Below are 24,664 nucleotides of genomic sequence, written 5' to 3'. Positions count from 1 at the left end.
TTTATTGTTTGTTAGCTCTATTATCTCAGGCGCAGTGGTTCCAAAAGAGCTTTCAACAATCTCCTCAATCCCTGCAGCTATTCTTCTTATCATCAGGCCCTGCTGATGATCCTGGCTTGCCACTCTAGCAGGTTACTGTGCCCTACCAAAAGGACACAGAGCATAATTAATACATCCATTCAACTGATCTGTTACTCTCTCTACTAGAATGGGGGGGGGGAGGATCAAGATTAACCAGTGTCAACATATCGATAATTTTAATGATTGACATGAGTACCAACTGACCTTTATTTGGATACCATATACTACTGTTGCAATGTCCTTTCTTTTAAAATCAAAGCAAAAGATGGTAAGGTTGTTTTCATGAGCTCACATGGTAAAATAAAAATTAGACTATCCTCTTTCAGTCACTGAAATTAAAAACAAAACATCAAAAAATTTTCATTAGTTTATGAAATATAAAATTCTAAGAATCAATGATTTGTTAGAGAGGGATAGGTGACATTTCAAATTGTGTTCTCCCCTATATCCATACAAAAAGGAAAAAAGTTGGCCTTTTACAAGTATATTCTATAATATCTGGCTAAACTTTGCAAAAGTTTACAAGTAGAATATTCTAATAACTTGGGTATTCCTAATTCCAAAAGGCTTCCAATTAAAATCAAACATGACTTCCAGGAAATTTAGTTCAATACTTCTGAAGTTACTTCAGAAAACTATTAGCTTTTCATGTTAATGCCTCATGTGCTATTTATAAATATTAATGATCACTATACAGAAAATAAACTAGGATATTACTAAATTTTTGTGGCAGGCTGTGGGTTATTCTTTTAATATATGGCATGGACTTGATTATCATTTATCTTTTAAGAGTGTGAGAATGTGTATGGATTAAAGGGATTTTATTATAAATGTGCACATAAAAATGACTACAATAATGTAAATAAGCATTTGAATGAAGAAAAATTAAGGCCTTTAAAGACAAACCATAGGAGTGGTTTATTGGTGCTATAACTTTTCAACTTCTTAAAGCACTTGATCTACACATAATGGTCAGTCAGTCAAAAACAATTTGGGCAGTTTCTAGAATGTGGGCAAGATTTAAATTCTGTGGTTAATTTAGATATAATACTATTGTATTGTAATCACAATAGAAAAAACCTTAAAGTGTTAGCTAAAACAAAAGCAAATGAAAAAATATGCAAAATTTTTCATTTAATTCTCTGGTTTCCAAAGAAAGTTCCAGCTACTATAATTTATGAAAGATTTAAGAATATTTTCTTCTTTGTGACTTAAAAAGAGACAAGTGGTGCAAACTGTTAAGCACTTAACTACTAATCAGATGGACAGAGAGAACATTCTGGAAAATCCTAAGGTCAGCTGTACTCAAACTCTTAAGTTCACCATGAGTCAAAAATCAACTGATGACAACTAGTTTGATTTTTAGTGTAGTGCTAGAGTCCTTGTGTAGTGCAAACATTTATATGATTCAGCTGCTAACTAAAAAGGTTAGAAGTTCAAGTGTCAGAAGACAGACCGGGCGATCTACTTCCAAAATGTTCTACGGAGCACAGTTTACTGTGACACATATGGGTTGACTCAAGGGCAACTAGTTTTTGTTACACAGTCAACCTCAACCTAAAAAAAAAAATCAAAATAACTGTTGACCGACCTAGTTTTATCTTACATAAAAGTGGAGGGTCAATGAAAAAGAGGAAGACCTTCAACAAGATGGACTGATACAGTAGCTGCAATAATGGACAAACATCACTGTGAGGATGGTGCCATGAGCAGGCAAACAAGGCGGTCTTTGTCCTAGCTTCTAGAGAAATAACTCTTGGAGCAGTGGGGAATACCTTGGGCTAGAACTTCCAGGCAACTCTATAGTAGAGTGGGAGCTGACCAAACCAGAAAAGACTCACTTGGGAGGCCAACATCAATTAGATTCAGGAGGCAAGACTTTAGCTATCAAGCCCTGCACATGACAGTGAGCTTCCTGGTTGACAAGAACATCTCTCTTGGGAAAACCACACATACCTCCCACCCTAGGGCAAGGAAGCCTGACCTTAGGAAGCCTTCCAGACTCCAGATGTCTCTTCATTTTTTAAACAGTTCCTTTTGGATTTAACAAATCTGTAGTCATAAATATGACAATACTATCTGTGAGTTCTGTGCATTGTTCCAGAGAATTACTGAACCCCAAAGGGCAGTGGGAGACAGCAGGTCAGAAAATAAGGATGTTGTGTGAACTCTTAAGTTTGTGGCAGGTTAGAGTAACATGTGGATTCCCCCACGCCAACTTGCAGCCTCAGTCAGTCTAAATGGCAGTCTGAACTTGTGAGCTCTGACGTGGGCAGGGTCAACGAGAGAGTGCCATGGGGGTAGGTGGTGTCAACAATCGAGAAGTGAGAATGTGAAAACTGGATCAGTCCAAACTACGTTTTGGAAATTAGAGTTTTGCTATTCTGTACTGTCTAGAAGTCGTCAACCTTTCAAAGAGGTGTTCCTAAATGCCAATGTTTCATCTCTCCAACGTAACTGGACCTCCACTAACTTTCCTAAGAGGGTGAGGGAAAAGATGGCAATCTGTTACAGGCAGAGGAGCAAGGAAAACAGCAATGCGGGGGAAGTGTAAAATGGACACGTAGCCGTTAACAACCCAATGGCTTATTCTCTTACCCTCCTCACTCAAAAATTAAAAAAAATCTAAATAGTTATCTTTTAAAATCATCTTTTTTAAAAAAGTAAAAGCGTGTATGTGACAATATATTTTTAGTGGGGTATAGCGAATAATGAAAAATAACAATTTTCCCGATCCATCTAGTGCACTCTAAAAAGATGCTCAGTCATAGCATGCAATCACACTGTAGCTGAAGCAGCACATGAAAGATGGGCTTGGTTATGACACCTCAAAGTCAAACCGACCACAAAACTTTGTGAGGAAGCCCCAATGCAGCAACTGCAGAGAACGCCTTCTAACAGTAATAGTATAGAGATACTAGTGCCCTCCCAGCTCACCCTATATTCTACAAGGTGGTCCATTTATTTGCTTAAAGAAGTCCGTTCAGGAGCCCTGGTGGCACTGCTGCACTGCTAAACCCAAGTTCAGAGGTTCAAGCCCATTAGCTGCTCTTCACAGAAAAAAATATTGCTTATTTGCTCCTGTAAAGATTACAGGCCCAGGAACCCTATCCAGGGTCACCAAGTCAGAATCAACTCTATGGCAATGGGTGGGTAGGTGGGGGAGAGGGGGGTAGTGTTGGTCCAGAAGGTGCTAGCTGTGGTGGTATAGTGGGTTACGAGTTAGAGTCTATTAACTGCAAGGTCAGCAGTTCGGATTCACCAGCAGTTGCTCTTCAAGGGAAAGACGAGGCTGTCTGCGCCCATAAAAAAACTGACAGTTTCAGAAACCCTTATAGGACCTATGAGTCAGTGGGTTTGGGAATGAGTCAGTTTGGGATTGGAAGGTTTTTGTTTGGTTAGGTTATTTTCTGCTTATTTGGGTGCTTTGAAAAATAATGATAATCGATTTTTGGATTAATCATATAAAGTATTACAGTTTTTCTACCCAGAGAATTACATAGAGGATATAGTATATACTACATATTTTAATAGAATTCATATGAAATCCAATATACTCTGCCACGATCATAACAACCACTCAAAAAAGGTAATTATGTTTAAACTATAAACTGGATATTCAGTTTTAAACAGATCGCTCATATATAGCAAGTAAGCTACTATTTATCAAGCAATTCAATGTTAGGTGTTTCCAATTTCTATTACTTTTGGTTGTAAAACACCTTAAGTAGCTCTATTAAGATGTATTATTTTAAAGAGTTACATCTCAGTTTGTTATTCAATGAAAAAGGCCTGTCTGAGAAGACCAGGTGCTTAAAAATTAAAAGTGCACAGAAATATTACTTTTACTGACAAGAGACTCACATATTTTACAAAGAAGCTTTACATTACTCCTTTAGAAATTGATAAAATTTGTATTTCAAGTCCAAAATTTATAAGTATGCTTATACTGAGAAACAGAAGGCTATGTTATAGCATTCAATTGTATATCTTCCTATATGACACAGCTCAGGTCCTAATATAAGCGGTAGCAAGTTAACTTATGAGTCAAGTAAGCAAAATGTTTCTTCTATCACTTAACCAAGTTGGTTTTAAAAATAGGAAGGCTTAATGATAACAGTTTTTAATAAGTCAAAATATTTTAAAATATCCACAAAAGACCAGTGAAAGAGATTTTCAATTGTGTCCTTAATACACAAATTCTCAATAATACAAATAATTTCCTAGGCACCCACTATTCATATATGCGAGAACAATGTTCTAGGTAAGTATCTGGATTTGAAAGTTTAAAAATTGTATTTCACAACATACAAGGAGCACTAAACCTGCTTATTCATGACAGAACATAAAACTATGCACTCAACAAACTTTAGTGAGCACCTACTTACTATGTACCAAACAAAAAGCCTTCCAGTCAATTCTTACAGTGACCTTCAGGAATAACAGGGATTCTAAGGTTGTGACCTTCCTGGAATTAGAGTGACAGCTTTTCTCTGTGAAGCAGGTGGTGGGTTGGAACTGCTGACCATTTGGTTGGCAGTGCTTAGCCACTGCACCACCAGGACTCTTTTTCTGTGTACAAGGCTCTGGATTATCAAGAAGAAAAGAGGAAGATTGGGTCTTTACAGTCTACCAAGGAAGACAGCTTACAAACAAGTGTTTTAACAGCAGCAGAACGGGTATGTCTCTCAAGTGCCATCCACATACAAGCTTAAAGCACAAACAGATCTCATTAACTAGGCAACTGGGCGGAACCCTAAAGAATGGCTTGAATTCTGATTTTAAAAGGGAAGAAGAAACAATATTGTAGGTGAGGGAAATAGCCTGGCTAAAGCCATAGAAATAAAAAAGTAAAGATCCTGTTCAAATTAAAGCAAGTTATCCAACTTTTACAGAGTAAATCAGCATATAATGGAACCATATAAAGATTAAACTAGGTAGTGAAAAGCCTGATGTGTAAATTTAAAGAGGGCTGACACAATCAAAGTGATACTGTTAAAAGATTGTGATCTGATGGCAATATATGAATTGTACAAAGAAAAGGCAGGGAAAGCAATTAAACTATTATGTTCTTCAGATAAAAATAATAAAAGACATGAACTATGTTAACAAGAAAGACATGGGAAAAGAAGTGATGTAAGAGTTTCAGAAGAACTAGAAAGCTAGAAGACTGATTAAATATACATACACAGGGGAATGAAGAAATGATCATTAAAAATATTTAATAGTTTGATAGAGAATAAGGACATCATTAACAGAAATTGGGGCAACAATAAGAGCCTGATTTAAAAGAAAAATATATAATTTTAATTTTAGACTGAATTTAAAATAAATTCCTGATACTGATGTAAAACTTACAATTCAATAATATTCAGAGTTAAAAGATACTTGTAAAGTCTAACAATATAAAAATTATGCAAACTAATCTTGAATAATAAAAAGTAGATAAACTGTAACATTTGAACAGTAAGGATGCGCTGAAGAAGTAACACCAGGAGATGCAAACAGTTGTTATTTTATGACAAGGGGTTGAAAGATGAGTCTTTGGGTGGTACAAATGGTTAGGTTAGAGTATACTCAAAGGTCTGGTAATCTACTTCTGGGGGAAAAAATCAGCCACTGAACAATCTAAGGATGTACTCCACTGACAAACATGATGCTGCCATATATAAGACTCAACTTGAAAGCAATTGATTCAAAGTGTACGAGGGCGTACCCCCCCCCAAAAAATGTAATTATGCTGGGCAGAGTGAAACTTTCATAGCATTTTCCTCCCAAGACAAGCACTGCGAAACTCTGAGTTAGTGTACCCAGTGACCTCGCCTGGGAAGGTTCTCTCTGATCACAGTGAATTTGTTAATAAGGGCAGTTTCGCTTAAACGTGTGTGCGCGCGTGCGTGTGTGTGATGGCTGATTTAACAGTACAGAGTGCAACTGTGAAATCTTGTTTCCTGCTTGGGAAAAGTGCCACAGAAACTGTTGTGATGTTGAACACAGCTTACAAGGACAGCACTATGGGAAAAACTCCAAGTATAAGAGTGGTTTTCTCATTTCAAAAAAGGTGAAACATCAATGGATGGATGGCAAACCTCGTTATGGATGTCCATCAACTTCCCAAACAGAAGGATATGCCAACTTGTAGTGCATTTGGAGTTTGTTCCACAAGGTCAGACTGTTAACCAAGCTTTTTATTTAGAGGTTCTGAAAAGATAGTGTAACAGTGTGCAACCAAAAAAAGCCTGATTTGTGGCAGATGAGGGGCTGGTTTTGCTACAACAATGCACCTGCTCAAGCAACCATCTCAATGTGCCAATTTGGGGGGGAAAAAACCAAACAGCATACCTCTCTTGCCCCCCCGCACCTTGCTCACCTGACCTTGCTGAGGTCACCTTTTTGTTTCTGCGACTACAGAGGGACATGAAAGGACATGATTTGATGACTTAGAAGAGGTGAAGAAAACAAATGAGGGAGATGCTGTCAGCCATCCAAACAAATGGTTTGAAAAATGTATCCAAGAATGAAATTGCAGATTTGACAATGTACTCAGTGTAATGGAGAGTACTTTGAAGGTGATAAAGTTGTTTTGTAAAAAAATTTAAATACATAGCTTGGGGGGGGAATTCCATTTGGAGGGGGGGTACCCCCTCATATTTTCAATATAAAATCTTATTATATGAAGGGGCCCTCAAAAAGTTCATGGAAAGAATAAAAGATAATGAATTTTTTCACAAAATTTTGAAGCCCCACATACTTAATATTGAATATCAACATTATAATCAAGCACCTTGTAGCACCCATTTGGGCAACATCTGACCATAAATGCCTTGTAATCCCACCAAGGTCTAATAGAGCTCTGATAATTCCACCACAGAAAGGGATAAGTGAGCACAAGTTTCCCACACACAACACTTTTAACTCACACTCGTATACAAAGTGATTGCGCTGCTAGGTGTATAATGGTACAATGCACATGTAGCCTATAATACATGTCTTGATAGTAAAAATAAATCTGACTTTTAGTACGTGATGTGTCATGCTATACTTTCTATCTAAACTATGTAACAATGCATGGTTTAACTAGAAAGCAGCAGTAACCAATTTCATCTACCATACATCTTCTGAATGTTGTCTGCTTAAATTTCTTTAGGAAATCATGGCTCCCAAATACAGCAAAATCAGTACTAGTGATAATAACAGCCAAAGAAAAGTAGTAGCATTGACGTACATTCAAAATTCAGTGATCCTCAAAAACTAAGATCCTCAAAAATGTCCAAGCTATTAAAAGATTGGTTCTATTGAAAATGACCAGAATAACGAAAATACCACAGAAACCCCTACGAAGAAATTGTTAATGACGTGGACAAAGGGCCAAATACACAGGGGAATCCCTCTCAGTGCCATGACAAGCATGCCTAAGACACGAAGTTTGCTCAAGATGCTTACAGAAAAACCAGGACCAGATACAATCTGATGTTTGCACAAAGACCAAATCATGACTTGCTTCATGTTCATCAAGCTCATGACAGTAGAATAATAAAAAGAAGGAATTGGGGTTCTGGAGAAAAATGTGAGCTGAAAATTGATTATGAATTTGTAGCCACAAATAAAGGAAGATTTTAAGGTAAAAACAAAAACTAAAGACAGGACTAGACGTATAGATCTGGAAACTGTTGGGAGAAATCTCAGTAATACATTCATTTTATACATATATCATTAAAAATCAGCAATAAAACAATACACAAACAATCCTATTACTCAAACCAACACAGAGGTATCTAGTCCAATGAGTCTTTTAAAATCTTTATAAAGCATATTAAACTATAAAGAGAGTATGACAGAACTCTACTAAGTAGCTACAAAATCAGAAGCTGATTATGGTCCACTGAAAAAAGTGAAAGTCTACCTTAGACCTCAGTTCAAGATTATCAGAAATTAAGCCCCAAACATCAGTACTGTTTTCTACTACAAGGTCTGGAAAGGCTACTTCTGAGGCTAAACAGAGAATTTAACAGGAAACACCACTCTTTCTCCTAAGTAGACACCCTATTTCCATACAAAAAGAAAAGCTAAAAACTAAATATCTTCTTCAGCTTCGAATGAAAGAGCACGTTCAATATCTAATAAAGAACCTTCTAAATATAACCTGTTTCTATTAAATGGAAGCAAAATATCAGATTAAGAAGTATAGTTGTGGGTTGTAAAGTTTATAAATGTTTCTCGTGACAATAAAATTTTAGATAACAGATCAAAACCAAAAAGTAAATGAATATTCCAAAACCCTAATAATTAATCTGGTAAAAATGTTTTAGGTATCTTAGAGCTTTTGAGAGGTTAAATAAAAGAAACTACTCAAAGATGATTTTAAAAATTCAGTGGACCATTTTAGGTTTTATAATTTAAGCTATTAAAGCAAGCAGCATTCAAGAGGTTTCTGAAAAGCTTAAAAAAATTTGCATTGCTTTTAAAGTTTTATTTATCACCTCTCATGATCTGTCCCCCAAAGTGAGCTCCTTGTTCTCACAGCCGCAATGGGGTAAAACGTTCAAGAGTGGATAAATGAGAAAGACCATGTGGAGAAAACACAACAAAAAGTTTAATGCCCGACATTTTAAAGGCTTTTGTTTCACAGACTTTAGTAATACGGAGATAAAATACAAAATGATACTATGCAAATGGTTGATATAGAAACTTGGAAACCTATACTTGTCAACTAAAATACATTCTCAATAGCCTCCACTTATATAAGGCCAAACTACTGAAATTCATCTGTCACGAAGAAATTGATACATGTGATAATTCTTGAAACAATGTACAAAATTGGAGGTGGGCTGAGGGGGTGGGAGGAGAGCTTGAAAAGCCTATTTAGTGCCCATTTGCTTTTGGTACCTGAATCAGTATTGCATTAAGTTTTAAGATATTTTTATCTTCCCTCAGGTCAATAGATCTGGGTTCCTATACAGCAACGATGAGTTTAAAATTCTATTTGAATCTTATCCTGACCTCAGGACACAGAATTAACTGTTTTAAAATTGCACTTGAAAGAAATTTGAAGATTCTTCATCTTGCATAATTATTTCATTCTCAACATCAAGCTTCCAGAATCTACAGATATGCTTTTCTTTTAATGCCAAGTCATATACAGTTTGCTATACTGATAAGAATGGAAATTAATGGAATTAAGAGCAAAAGCACAAGCTAGGTCCTCACTAGGTACCACATTCTGTGTCCAGACTTACCCAGCAATTTGTCAGTCATTTCAATGTATCAAGTCAACGTTGTAAACAAAGGCTATAAGTCAACGATGAAATGCAAATTCAATTAAAGAAAACTTAAAATGGTCATCATTTGCCTAAACAGGAAGCTGTAAATGAAAAATGAGACCACACACCTTTCTGAAAGACAGCAAGCTAACAAGCATGAAATAAACAGCTTTTAAGTTGTAAGCTCCCAAACAAGTTTTTGCTCTAGTCTTCCTCTAACTTCAGCTCCAATCTCCCATATACAAATGAGCACCTTTAAAAGAGTTCAGAAATCTTTTCACTGCCAGAGGAAGCTTCTGTTGTCAAGTCGTTTTCCATTAATTACAAATTGCCAGCTGGAAAAAGGGAAAGCGGTATGTCTTGTTACCTACGAACATCACTGAAAAAAGTGCTTTTTATAAAGAACTCTACATGGCGGTGTTGCTTTTGGCCTGCTAAAGGCAAAGCAACATTATCTCTGGATTGCCAATAGTTTCTCCTTATTTGGCTAACATTGAGAGATCCCAATCAGACTACTATAAAACTTTAACATGCACAAAGCATCCATTTTGAGGAAAGTTAGTGACCGGTTTTCCTTTTTCCAACCCCAAGAGAAAAACCCGATCTCGGTAGCCGGCTCTGCGAAGAATGCCAGTGTTTATTCCCGTCTTTCCCAACCCGGTGCACAGCCCGGGCGCTGGGGCTCCGGGCTCCGACGCGGCGGCACACTCTCCGCGGGGCAGGAGCTCCAGCCCTGCGGCCCGGCGCCGCGGTGGGCCAGCACTCGGGAACGCTCACGTCCATCCCCACCCGTTCAGCCGGTGCCGATCAGCTCATTACACCGTTTTCTCCTCCCCGGCGACCAAGAGCAATAAAAGACAAAACAGGAAATCGGTCGCTCAGGGCACTCGGCTTAGAGCTCCTGATTACTATTATTACCATCATTTGCAATCAAGTCCTGGAAAAAGTACAGCAAATCCACTGCCCACCTACAAGTCAGAGGTGTCCATCTGCCCAAGCAAGGGTCCCTAATGTGCCTTTCTCCAGCGTCCCCCTCTCACGAATAAATCCCTGACAGCGGGGTCCAGGCACAAGCCCACTACCCCCCTTCCCGTCTCGACCCCAACTCCTGGACACACGTCCACAAATGGCCGTAGGGCCCCGAGCCGGCCGACCAGCGGCCCCTCCGTCCCGGAAACGACTCGGTTCCCAACAGCAACACCGGCCGGGCAGAAGGGGCCTCCAGCCCGGCGCCCGCCCTCGCGGGAAGCCGCCCCCTGGGCGCGCGGTAGGGAGTCGGTGCCGGCGCCCCCGCCTCGGGAGGCTGCGAGCGCAGCGCAGGCCCGGGCCGGAGGCCGGGCGAACTGGGCCGGGCGGGCGGGCGCGCGGCGGGGCGCACAGACCTGGTGCAGCGCGGTGAGCCCGTCCACATTGGCGTAATTGATGTCGGCGCCGCGGTGCAGCAGCTTGAGCACCTCGTCCGTGTCGCCGCTGGAGCAAGCAGCCAGGAAGACGGCGCCATCGTCGAACTTCACCTTGGTCTTCTGGCGCTTTACCACCGGAGGCTCGAGGTCCGTCTCGGAGCCGATCCAGCGCTTCAGCTGCTCGTTCCGCTTCTGCTTGGCGTCCGCCATCTTCATCCCCTCTCCTGCCGCCGGGTCTTCTTATCGCGCGGGGGGTGGGGAGGGGGGCGCCGAGGGCACAGAGGGGAGGCGGGGGTGTGTGGCTGGTTCTGGGAGCGCGGGCCCGACGCGGGCTGGGAACCGGGAGGAGACGCTCGAGACGTCCAGTATCCCACAGAGCACTGGGGCGGCGCGCCCGGGCGAGCGGACCTCCCTTCCACCACACAGGCCCTCCCGCCCCCGGCCCGGCCACCCGTCAGCCGCGGCCCCCGTAACGTAACTTCGCGAGATCCGGCAGGGAGGCGCCCGGCGGCCGCGCGCATGCGCCCTGGCCTGAGCCCGCCCCGGGAAGAGCGCTCCCGCGAAGCGCGGCGGGGGCGGCCCGGTCACCGGAGGGAAGCGGGTGTGGCCCGGCTCGCGGGGGCTGGGACCGACCTGAGACGGAAGGGAAGCTGCCCTGCCCAAAGGAAGGCTCCCGCTCCTGAAGGTTTCCCCACCCCCCCACCGCCGGACTGCCGCGTTCGGAAGCGCCGCCCGGCCTGCGAGGCGGTCCCGGCCGGACGGAGAGGCTACCTCTGCGCGGAAGATTTTCCCATTGGCCTACGTTATTTGAATGGAATGGAGGCTAGCTCGTGTTAGGCGCGTGTGGTTTCTCTTTTCCAAGGCACTCGCAGGAATTTGCGGAGGGGTATCACAATGCAACTGTGACACCCCCTTTAAAAGTGAGGTTTGTGTAGCCTAGGACTTGGGAGGCAGTTACCCCACACCTCGGCCAGAGAGCACCGCCTAGTGCCAGGGGTTGGCCTGCGGTCATTGCTGTGGCTTCCTGCCAACACCCAAACGTCTTTCCTCTTCTGCCTGTGTTTCGTTTCGTTTTGTTTGTTTGGCTTTTTAAAAAAGTTTTGCTTGTTTTTTTTTTTAATTCGCTCGCTCGCTTGCTTATTTCTGGTCCTCTATTCCTTCTGTCATTGCTTTAAGCTTGCCCGGTACTCCACTTAAGCTCAGGACAGCCTTGCTACTGGTCCTGACCTTTTAAGGTAGTTCTGATTCCCGCTCCCCCTTTCCCTAATGACTGAGCAACGTCTAGGATCCCAAAGAAATGTAAATGATGGCAATCATTTCAACCAGTATTCGTTGAATATTTAAGAGCCTGTTGGTGTTCTAGGCACATATAACAGTGAAAAGTACAGAAGTTATCAAGAAAAAAGACTAACTTTGCCATGTATGACCATACATACGCAAAGAGAAAAAATTGTAACAAATACTAACAAGTCCGTCTATTTGCAATCTCCACTAACTGATGTTTTTCTGAACACCAGTGTCTTCATCCAACGTTTTGTTTTACGGCATTAAGAAGTCATAAAATCTTGCCATTGAAAAGAACTTTAGGAATCATCAAGACAGGCTCAAAAGAACTCAATAACATTTAATTTCATCACGAAGCAGGATTAGCATTCATTCAAAAAGTGTTCTGGATCAGACATAGCTGTACATGCTAGACATAGCAGTGAACTATTTAGCTGGGCTTACTCCCAGCCTGATACCCTTTTCAAAAGATTTCATAGCACCCTATTGTGCTGGGAAATAACCCATACTCACCCACTGCCGTTGGGTGGATTCCACCTCCTACTGACCCCATAGGACAAGTAGAACTGTCCCTTTGTGTTTCCACAACTGGGGAGCTCACAGCCTTATGCTTCTGAGAAATGGCTGATGAGTTTCACCCACCAGCCCTGTTAGCAATCCAACAGTTAACACACTCGCCACCAAAGCTCCTCTTGGAAAATTAAATTGAACAAAATGTGATGAGAACATATGCCTATCAGGCTGGTATTTATGACCCACAATTGCTGTTGCTTTTGTTAGGTGTCAAAAGTTGTTAGGTGCCATTGAGTTCTGTCTCATGGAGACCTTGTACACAATAGAATGAACGCTGCTCAATCCTGTGCCATCCTCACACTTTGGTGCCATGCTTGAGCCCATCGTGGCAGCCACAGTGTTAATCTCCTTGACAGTCTTCCCCTTTTGAAATAGCTTTAACGTCCTTGTAGGTGTTAGGCTATTATCCGGTCACACAGCATTGTACGTGGTAGATCTTTAAATGTTTTTGATGAATGCAACACCGTGCCTCTTGAAGCTGCCATTCCCAGTGTATTATCCAACAGGCCAATAATACCGGTGCATTTCAGCTCACTAATGGCTAGGAGATTGATCTCTATGTGTTTCATTTTATATTTGATAACTTCAAATTTTCCTACATTCATACTTTTTTGTGCTAAAGAGATAGGATTGGTGTAGGGTGTGTCTTTAGTTAATCTTTTTAGATATAACAGATTAAGCAAGCAATCGAGAGAACAGAGATGAGGTAAGATAGATGCCAAGACACAGGGACCTCTCCAAGGAACCGAGAGGAAGCTGAAGAGACAAGGATCTAGAACCAGGGCCAACAGAGAGAGTCTAAAACTGCCATGATGGTTAGGGATTATGTTAACTAAGCACTTCTGGTTAAGAGCAGAGATGGAGCTGAATCTGTCAATTTCATCACAGCCTGATGACACACCTTCTTGTCATCATAAGCCTTTATGTATAAAAGAAAAACCTGGAAGAGTTGAATTCTCTTCAGCCCTTCACTTTCTGCCAGAGCTAGATCTTTTGTTTGGTTCCTTGACATGTTGCATCCCATGCAGATCCTAGAACTGTTATCGGACAACATTCATTCAACTGACTTTGAACCTCTGCATCCACCAGCCTATACCCCCTGCTGTCTCTGCTTCATCATCCTTGCCTGGTTACTCCATTTCCTATTTTGGCACCTGCTCATCCCACAAGTTGTCCGCAGACTATGCTTACTTGAACTGTACTGTATTTCTACAGCTCTATAAGTCGTTCCTTGAAGGTAATTTCTGTCTGTCTGCAACATGCACCTGTCACTGGTTTTGTTTCTCTAGAAAACTCATCCTAACAACCGGGAACCCGGAATTTGGACTTTTGGCCTCTGTCACCTGGCAGAAGAATGACCAAATCTCTCTTGGAAGAAGTATAATCAGAATCCTTGTCAGGAGCAAGGACGGCAAGGCTCTGTTTCATGAACCTTGGACATGTTACCATTCCTGCAGAAGGGCTTCATGCTCGTTGGAATATAGGGTCAGCAAGAGAAGGAAACTCTCAATTGCTCAACGGTGGCTACAGCAATGTGTTGCAACCTAGCAATGATTATGAAGCTGGCACAGGGCTGGTCAGTGTTTTGCTCTGTTGTATATAGGGTACCTGTGAATTGAGACCAACTATATGGCACCAAACAACCTTACCAACAACAGAAAATCAAACTAAGAAAATCCTGGCTGTTGGAAAGCTAGCTATCCACTTGTGATATTTCCACATAGCTGTCCAATATGTGATCTGTTAGAGCAGAATTGATAAGGACATCATTTGGGATCAGAAGTGAGGGGTGCTGCATTAACAGATAACTAAAATGTGGAAGTAGTTTGGGGATTGGGTAATACGTAGAGGCTGAAAGAGTTTTAAAGTACTGAATAAATAGGAAAAGCCTCGATTGCCTTGAACAGGCTAAGTAGAATTGTAGATGGCAAAGGCAGTTCTGGTTAGGGGAGAGCTAAGTTAACAAGAATTGTCTGTTGTCCTAGAGAATGCATGTGGACATTAAATAGTTCTTATAAGACTTTAAAATGGTGGACATGATTGGACAATGGAGGAAAGCCAGTGCTTCTTATGCAGTGGCAAAGAACGTGACTGAATTATAAAAAAATATTTGGTGGAAGGTAGAATTGTAAGTGATGAACTTGGATATTTAGCTGGGGAAGTTTCTAAGCAAGAACTTAAAAGGGGCCATGCGGTTTCTCATCGCTATTTATAGTAAAATGCAAGAGGAAAGAAATTAAAAATGAACTGTGTACAATGATGTAATATCTTAATAAAGGTTTTCTAATTTACTGCTCTCGTTTCTAATATCCATTGCAATGGCTACACAGACACTCAGAATTCATGATGAAAGGATTCGTTAAGGATGTTAACAAGTTGTAATGCCAGTGAGAAAAGGTCGCAGTTGTTCACCAAGACATGTTACAGAAGTTTCAGGTCTGCTAGTAAATGTCCAGAGGGGCATACCATTCTGCTGTAAGCCTCATCCCGAAAACACTAAATTCAACTTCCATGGATCAGCAAGACCAACATCCCCAACTTAGTGCTTAGGCTCTCCATTCCTTAAGCCAGCCTCCTGCCCCAAAGCACTCAACTTGCTCCGTGGGTTGGGAAGTCCACCACTGTTCCATGCTTTGGTTCCTGGTTCAAATGCTGCTCCTCTCGTGGTATTGCTGTCATTTGGATCCAGGAGGTTCACTGCACAGGGATCTCCATTCCTGAGGATGAACTCCATTTCTGGCTCATGCTGGTAATAAGATCCCTCCTCCTGCTTCTTATAAGGCTCACTGCATATACAGCATGAGGCTAACTCCAGGGAATCCTGTTCCCGTGCAGTTAGTCATAGATTAATCACACCAGTATCTTCCCCCAACTTCTTGTCAGACCCATGCAAGGAGAGGTCGTTTGGTGAGAGAGACTTTGGTTAGAAGAGTCACATTAAGTAATTCACTGTCCCTGCAAATGAAAACTATTTGGAAAAGTTTGTTGTACAAACTAAACTCATGTCTCTTAGAATTTACATCAAGGTTGTGCCTACACAAATTTTTATTAAAGTAAGCCTATGAATGATAGAGTTAACTAATGTACACAGCAGAAATTAGCAGAGAGTGAACGGGACAGAAATAGATAAAGGAGACAACTCTGCCTGCCTTTTAGAATTCTACAGCCAGGAAATGGGCCATAAGAGTTACACCTGTGGTCCTCTAAGAAGAGAAGAGAAAAGGCAAGAACCATTCCTGGAGTAGCTTGTTGATGAGCAGAACTATTGCTTGAGACACAGAAATCAGAGCTGCCTCAGCCTCAAAGGGTGGGGCTGTTATCTTTGGGGCTTCAAAGGTTAGGGTTATGGTCTCTTGGATCTCAGAGGGTAAGGCCACTGCTTTCTAGATTCCAAAGAGATCTTCACTAAGTTGGTTCTGGAGTGTGAGCTGCCTGTGCCAGGGGGGATATAGCTGATAGCCCCACCTTCCCCTTATCCTGCTGGTATCTAGTATTGCTACTCTTATGATTGGCCCTGAGGGGTTTTTCTGTCCTGGATTCCTTGTTTTTCCAGCTCTTATCTGTACCCGCGTACATACTCTGGTCTAGCTGGATTTGTAAGGTAGAATTGGGATCATAAAAGTTGGGGGTGGGGTGGGCAGGGAGGAAGCGTTAAAGAACTAGAGAAAAGTTGTATGTTTTATCGGCGCTATACTGCACCATGACTGGCTCGTCTCTTCCTTGTGACCCTTCTGTAAGGGGATGTCCAATTGTCTTTGGGTATCCACTCTGAACTCCCCCTCATTCACAATGATATAATCTTTTGTTCTGGGTCTTCAATGCCTAATACCTGATCCCATCAATACCTCATGATCACACAGGCTGGTGTGCTTCTTCTATGTGGACTTTGTTGCTTCTCAGCTACATGGCCACTTGTTTGACTTCAAGCCTTTAAGACCCCAGATGTTAAGAGATTAAACAAGGAAGTAAAAAAAAGATGGGGTAAAACAGATGTCAAAATACGGAAAGATCTCCAAGGAGCTAGGAAGCAAAAGCTAAAGAGACAATAACATTGCCACAGAGACAACACAGAGAGAGCGCTCCCCTGGTGCTAGCATCTGAATTTGGACTTCTAATTTCCTAGCAAGATTTACAGTGAAAAATTAATTTGTTAAAATTACCCATTTATGACACTTCTGTTATAGCAGTACTAGATTACTAAGACAGCGTAGTCTTACACTGGGTTCTCTAGAGAAGCAAAGCCAAACAGAAAGGTTTATTTCAAGGAAGTGGCTCACATAGTTGTAGAGGAAGAGCAAGTTCCAAGTTCCTGCATCAGATGTTAGCCTGATGGTGTCTCCTGACTCCTGTACCTGGAGGGGCTGATGAATTCAATATTGGCAGGTCAGACAGCAGGCTCTGGTAGCCAATGCAAATGAATCAGACGTCAGCAGGTAAGATGGTAAGGTGCTGACTTCTTCAGGATCACCACACAGTACAGCCGTCCAAAGAAGTCCAAAGAACCAAATGTCAGATGAACCAGACACAGGATCCAAACCCAGAAAAAAGCAAACAAACTTCCACTTATATGGGAAGTGGGCCACACCCTCAAGGTTTACATAATGGGGTGGGGATTACCATGTTTTAACTGCCAAACTACTGAGAATCCTGGTCCAACCCAGTTAGCCCCAAACCTTAATTATTACAACTGGTCTATTAACCATATGCCAACTACATTGTGTTTAACTTTTCTTTCTCTTTGACTTTTAGAAAGGATTTAGGAATTTTTTGTTGTTGTTAAGAAAAATCCTTATTGCCGACAATAAAAAATTTTAAAGTAAGAGAATGTTATGAAAATGAAACTAATTTGCATAGAAATGCAAAAATTAGAACCTAATTTGCTGGATAAACTTTCACCAAAATTGTTATTGCTGAATTAGTACTATTGAAGATCTATAGATAATTTCAGGAAAAAACAAAACTTTTTATTTAAAATAAAATAATAAAGCAAAACCAATCATTTCATATTACCTTAATAGCAAAACAATTGAATGAGATTTAAAATCTGCCTATGCATGGGTCTCTGATATGAACAAATGCAAATATTTTCATTTCTGAATGACCTCTTTAGAAGATATCTTTCATATCTTAAAATAGAAATGCAAAGTACACTTACTTACTCATTCTTTCTTTACTGCAGCTATTATTCATGTGGAAGTCTTTAGTTATTATATGCATGCAGCTGCCAAAATAGGATCTGTTTATTTCTCTTTAAAACACAGATTTTATGCCTTGCATTAATTTATTTGTTCATTGTAGTCAACTTAAAGAATTTTAATTATATCAGATTTGGTTTAAATGCTCACAGTATGAGTTCAGCACTATCATGCTTACAGTTAAGTTTATTAGTAAAGGCACTAGAAAGTGCTATAACACAGATATGCATCAACCTCTGCAAGGTGGATCCATGAAATCTGTGTCCTTGCTCTTCAATACTCTAAAGAGATCTTCGGAAGCAGATTACCTAGTGCCATGTGTCTTTGGATCGCTTGACTACTGCTTCCATGTGTACTGATTGTGGATCCAAGTAAGACAAAATCCTTGACTACTTCAGTACTTTCTCCATTTATCGCGATGTGACCTATTAGTCCAGTTGTGAGGATTTTGGTCCTCCTTACATTGAGACGTAATCCATACTGAAGACTACAATCCTTGATCTCCATCAGCAAGTGCTTCAAGTCCTCCTCACTTTCAGCAAGTAAGGTTGTGTCATCTGCATACCACAGTTTGTTTATAAACCTTCCTCCAGTCCTGATGCCTCACTCTTCTTCATATAATCCAGCTTCTCTGATGATTTGCTCAGCACACAAATTGACCAAGCATGGTGAGAGGATACAACCATGACACACACTCTTTCCTGATTTTAAACCACGCGCAATTCCCTCATTCTATTCCCACATCTGCTGCTTGATCCAGGTTCTGTATGAGCACAGTGAAGTGTTACAGAGTCCCATTATGCAAGGTGATCACAGTTTGTTATGGTGCACACAATCAAATGCTTATGCATTCTCAATGGCACACAAGTGAACATCTTTCTGGTATCCTCTCCTTTGAGCCAAGCACCATCTGGCAGTAGCATTTTTCACATCTTCTTCTGAATCCACCTGGAATTGTTCACGTCTTCTTCTGAATCCACCTTGAACTTCTGGCAGTTCCCTGTCAATGTACAGCTGCAACCATTGTCAGATAATCTTTTTTTTTTTTTAATAGTCAAAGTTGAGCCACACTGCCCTTTATACAGAACCATCATCTCCATGCAAAACCAAGAACCAAACCAGTTGTCAACAAGCTGACTCCGACTCAGGGTGATCCAGGTGTGCTGAGAGTTCAAGGTGCTCCACAGGGTCCTCGAGGCTGTGGCTTCTGGAAGCACATCACCATGCCTTTCTTCTGAGGCACTTCAAAGTAGGTGGGAAGCACCAGCCTTCTGGTTAGCAGCCGAACATGTAACCATTTGTGCCAGCCAGGGACTCCTCACTTGATCACGGCCCCTCCACAAATTCTTGGTTTCCACAGAACTCTTGAAACTTCAGACCAGCCATCCTGTTCTCGTTTGTCCTCTAGTCCCGGTGAATCAGGTCCACACGTGTCAATGGCCAGACTCAAACCCATCTCTCTCGCTGCATTTCTCCCACTCTCACTCAACAAGTGGATATAGATGGCCACCTAGGGAGCGGTTCAGGTTGCGTGCAAGCTCCCTTCAGTCCTAGAGAGGAGCGTTCCTCCATAGATCCTGATTTTTGCCAGCATCTGGAGCAAATCACTGGTTGAAAATTCAAAAAGCCAAGCGACCTATGTTTTGTCAGATAATCTTAAGCAAATTTTTTACGTTCTTTTTTCTTATTGATAACTAAATCATTTTATTGGGGCTTGTACAACTCTTACCACAATCCACACATACATCTTAAGCAAATTTTTATTTGTGTGAGATAGTTTGAGCATTTTGTTGGGTTACCTTTCTTTGGAATGGACAGAAATATGATCTTTTCCAGTCAGTTGGCCAGGTAGTTGTCATCCAAATTTCCTGCCATAGACAAGTCAGTGCTTCTTCAGCTTTCTGCTACATTTCAATGGGTATTTCGTCAATTCCAGGAGCCTTGTTTTTGGCTAATGCATTTAGTGCAGTTTGAATTTCTTCCTTCAGCACTATTGATTTTTGCTCATGTGCTACTGATGGACAGTTTATTCCTTCCATCTTCTCTTGATGCTTTCTGCATCATTCAATATTTTGCCTATAGAATCTTTCAAAATTGCAATTTGAGGCTTTAATTTTTTTCTTGATTTCTTTCAGTTTCCAAAATCCTAAGTGTGTTTCTCTTTTGCTTTTCTAATTTTAGTGCCTTGCACATTTGGTTATAATATTTGGCTTTATCTTCTCAAACTGCCCTTTGAAATATTCTTGACTTCATCTTTTCTTCCATTTGCTTTAGCTACTTTATGATTAGGAGTAATTTTCAATGTCTCTTTTGACATCCAATTTGATCTTTTCTTTCTTTTTTTTTTTATGGGAGAAGGAGCCAACGCAATGGCTAGTCTTTATTGAAGAGAAGATGTTTAGAGTGAGTCAGTGCAGGGGCTCAGTGGGCTAACTGGTGGGGCACCAGCTTGTACTGGGTTCCACAGTTAGGGCATCGCTGAGCATCACCTTTGTGCAGCCAAAACCAGATGACAGCACTGTTGTCCTCTTCACAGATGCAGCCCACGATTCGCTTGTTGGTGATGGAGGGGACCAAATTAGGGTGCTCTGGTGCCTGCGGCTGCCTTTGGAGCAAGCATATTGTATGGATCCAGCCCTTTGCATGCGGCCAACATGATCTCCCTCTCCAGCCCCGTCGCCTGCTCTTCGTCCGTAGGGATGCCGCCTCCAGTCGCCATACTGCGCACGGCGGCCACCCCATTGGGGCCTCGGGCCCTCAGGGCCTGAGCGGCCAACGCTCCAGCTCCGCGGAGTAACCTTGAGGCCGTAACACCCGCTACCAGCAGCAGAAGCACTTCCGGGCAGAGGCTCGGCAGACAGCTGATCTTTTCTTTCCTTCCCGTCTTTTTAATGACCTTTTACTTTCTTCATGAATGATGGTCTTGATTTCCTCCCACAGCTCATCAGGTCACTAGCCATTCATCTGCCATTAGTGTTCAATGCATCAAATCTATTCTTGGGATTTTTCTTGAAATTCAGATGATATATGCTCAAGGTTGTATTTTGACTCCTGTGACTTGTTTTAATTTTCTTCAGCTTTATCCTGAACTTACAATTGATGGTCGGTTCCACAGTTGGACCCTGGTCTGGTTTAGCCACTGACGTTGGGCTTCTCCATCATGTCTTCCCACAGATGTAGTCACTTTAATTTTTCTGTATTCCATCTGGGGAAATCCTTTTGTGTTGTTGAAAAAAGGTATTTGCTATGAACATGTCATTGGCCTTGAGATGTTCTATCATGTGGTCTCTAGCTTCATTTCTATCACCAAGTCCATATTTTCCAACTACTGTTCCTCTTTGTTTCCAACTGGTGCATTCCAATCAACAAATAACTATGAATGCTTCTTGATTACATGTTTGATCAATTTCCAGACTGAAATCATTGGTAGAATTCTTCAATTTCCTCATCACTAACTTTTGTATTTGATGCATAGTTAAATAATAGTTGTATTGAATAGATTTCCTTAAAGATGGGTAGATACAATCTGATCACAGATAGCATTGTACTTCATAATGGATGTAGCAAGATCCTTTCTGACAATAAATGACAATCCATTTCTCTTGATTTTGTTATACCTGACAGAGTCAATTACCGTATATACTTGAGTATAAGCCTACCCAAATATCAGCCGAGGCACCTAATTTTACCACAAAAACGGCATTTAAAATGTGCTGAAAAGCTTGGCTTATACACAAGTATATACAGTATATTTCAGCTCACTGTAGCCTAGGATATACATATTCATAGATTCCATTTCATTTTTGACCACTTCCAATTTTCCTAGATTCATATTTCGCACCTTCCAAGTTCCAAACATTTAGAACATTTTGAGCTGTTTCTATTTACCAGTCATGCCCCACCAGCAAATTAAACCCCAAGGCTCCATTCCCAAAGGCTTTATCAGGCTCAAGTTCCCATGGTCAACTCACCCTAGGAAATCATCCTCTCTTCATTTACATTTCGAGTGACCTCAGACCTGTCAGTATCTCTGACAATGTTCTGTTTCCTTTACGTAGGCTTTCAGTATTTGAAAATGCTTCAAAACTATGCAGAAGGATTTCAACGGCTTCTTCTTCAAAGTGGGGAGCTGAGACCTTTGTATCTGTTCTGAGTCAGGAAACTCCACTAAATCTGCTCACTTTGGGTGACCCTGCTGGCACTGAAATACTAGTGACATAGCTTCCAGTATCACAGCAACACACAAGCTACCACAGTATGACAAACTGACAGACAAGTGGTGCAAACTGTACATAAGATATTGATAAATACTTGGAAATTATTATTTATTATTATGTCCTTAATCCTAAAATCAAATAACCTGGATTCTAATGTAAATTTTATATGCTTGAGACTAAAACATTCAGCAAGGCACTTTGTTCAATAGAAAAGAAGTTAGAAAATTAAAAACTAGAGCAAAATTTTAAATGCCTCATAAGGGAGCTCAAGTGATAGGGTGCTAAATTCTAACCCAATTGCACCTGTAAGAATCCACTTTCCAAAGCTTTCTGCATGTTAGTAGCTATCACATTCCTGGTCTGTGACCAGTGAGGATTCACCAGGGGCTAAATCCACATGTATTTCCCCTTCAATTTTAAAAATCTTTTTATTGGGGCTCATAAGGCTCTTATCATAATCTGTACATACATCAATTGAGCAAAGCACCCTTATACATTCGTTGCACTCGTCATTCTCATAATTCACCTTCCACTTGGGTTCCTGGAATCAGCTCGGTTTCCCTTTTTTTCCCCCGTCCCCCCTTCCTCCCCGATCCCACCCCTGGTCCCTTGATAGTTTATAAATAATTATTATATCTTATCTTACACTCCCCGGCGTCTCCCCTCACCAGCCTCCCCATTGCCCATCTCCCAGAGAGGAGGTTACACATAGATCTCCGAGATCGGTTCTCCCTTTCTACACCCCCTTCCCTCCTGGTGTCGCCAGTCCCACCGCTGGTGTTGAGGGGTTCGCCTGTCCTAGATTCCCTGTGCCTCCAGATCCCCACTGCACTGCTGTACATCCTCTGGTATAACCAGGTCCGCAAGGTAGAATTTGGGTCATGATGATTGGGAGGGGAGGAAGCGTTCAGGAACTAGAGGAAGGTTTTTAGTTTCATTGTTGCTACACTAAACCCTGAGTGGCTCATCTCCTCCCCACTACCCCTCTGGAAGGGATGTCCAGCTGTCTACAGATGGGCATTGGGTCCCCATCATGTGTACTCCCCCTCTTTCACGGTGATGTGATTCTCACCACCACCCCACCTTTGTTGTTGGAGACCTGGTCTCCTCTGCCCTTCACGATCACCTATGTTGGTGTGCTGCTTCCGTGTGGGCTTGGTTGCTTCTGGGCTAGATGGCCGCTTGTTTGCTTTCAAGCCTTGAAGTCCCCAGACGCTATATCTCTCAGTAGCTGGGCACCATCGTCCTTCTTCACCACACTTGCTTATGCACACTTTCGTCTTCAGCGATTATGTGAGGAAGGTGATCACACAATGATTGTTTTTGTTCCTTGGTGTCTGCTACATGGTCCATTCAACACTTTGTATTTGCTTAGGCCGTGTGCTTCTTGTCTGTGGGCTTTGTTGCTTCTGAGCTAGATGGCTGCTTATTTGCCTTCAAGCCTTTAAGACCACCCCCCCTTTTTTAAGTAACTGAAACAGCTATAAAATAGGGCAAAAGGGAGATCAAATGATATTACAGTTTGAGCATAATCAGAAAGATTAAAGGATATTGAAAAGACAATAGCTCTTTTGCTAAGTGATTCACCATCATTTAATGTCACTTTACTACTACTGGGTCCATTCCATCTCATAGCAGCCCTATTACAAAATGAATGGACTCATGGGGTTTCCAAAGCTGTTAATCTGTATGAGAGTTTATAGCCTCAACTTTCTACTGTGGCGCTCTTGGTGTGTTTGAATTACCAACCTGTTTAACCCACTGAGCTACCAAGATCTCATTTAATGTCCTATTTAGCTAAAACTACATACCACCAGTTAGATGCCCCACACTTTGGGAAACACTGAAAGACTTTCATTACCATCCCTTGCTGTTGTGTGCTGTCGAGTCAATCCTGACCCCTAGCGACCCTGTAGGACAGAGTAGAGATGCCCCACAGGGTTTCTCAAGCTGTAATCTTTTTTAAAAAAATCATTTTATTGGGGGCTCATACAATTTTTACCACAATCCATACATACATCCATTGTTTCAAGAACACATGTACATTTGTTGCTATCCTCATTCTCAAAACTTTTGCCTTCCACTTGAGCCCTTAATATCTGCTGCTCATTTTTCCCCTTCCTCCCATTCCCCCCTACCTCATGTACCCTTCATCATTTATATATTATTATTATTTTGTCATATATTACACTGTCTGACATCTCCCCCTGCCCTCTTCTCTGCTGTCCATCCCCCAGGGAGGAGGCTATACATAGATTCCTGTAATCAGTTCCCCCTTTCTACCCTACATTCTCTCCACCCTCCAGGCATCGCCACTCTCATCACTGGTTTTGGAGGAGTCATCTGTACTGGATTCCCTGTGTTTCCAGTTGCTATCTGTACCAATGAATATCCTCTGGTCTAGCCAGATTTGCAAGGTAGAATTGGGATCATGATAGTGGGGGGAGGAAGTATTTAAGAACTAGAGGAAAGTTATATGTTTCATCATTGCTACCCTGCACCCTGCCTGGTTCATCTCCTCCCCACAACCTCTCAGGAAGGGGTGTCCGGTTGGCTACCATTGGCTTTGAGTCTCCACTCTGCACTCTCCTACATTTTCTTTTTTTTTTCTCCTACATTTTCAATGATATGATTTTTTTTCCTTGATGCTT

The 24,664-nt window shown here is 41.6% G+C and overlaps 1 protein-coding gene and 1 pseudogene across 3 annotated transcripts in view; both read right to left on the bottom strand.

Moving 5' to 3' along the window:
- The window catches only part of PPP1R12A (protein phosphatase 1 regulatory subunit 12A), a 159,886-nt gene extending 148,681 nt beyond the window's left edge, over nucleotides 1–11,205 (bottom strand). For 2 of the 3 annotated variants that reach the window (XM_075551229.1, XM_075551230.1), the window contains exon 1: nucleotides 10,724–11,205. In XM_075551229.1, coding sequence (XP_075407344.1) covers nucleotides 10,724–10,960 — 237 coding nt within the window. In that variant the 5' untranslated portion in view covers nucleotides 10,961–11,205. Of the gene's footprint in view, nucleotides 1–9,469; nucleotides 9,489–10,723 lie in introns of those variants that run through there. The other variant, XM_075551231.1, reaches the window with a different exon arrangement.
- An 8,912-nt stretch (nucleotides 11,206–20,117) lies between these two features.
- The window catches only part of LOC142451398 (cytochrome c oxidase subunit 5B, mitochondrial-like), a 39,955-nt pseudogene continuing 35,408 nt past the window's right edge, over nucleotides 20,118–24,664 (bottom strand).

This window comes from Tenrec ecaudatus, chromosome 6, assembly GCF_050624435.1.
Source record: "Tenrec ecaudatus isolate mTenEca1 chromosome 6, mTenEca1.hap1, whole genome shotgun sequence".
Taxonomy (NCBI): domain Eukaryota; kingdom Metazoa; phylum Chordata; class Mammalia; order Afrosoricida; family Tenrecidae; genus Tenrec; species Tenrec ecaudatus.
Note: the sequence above shows the minus strand (reverse complement) of the source record. Positions and strands in the feature narration are given on the sequence as shown.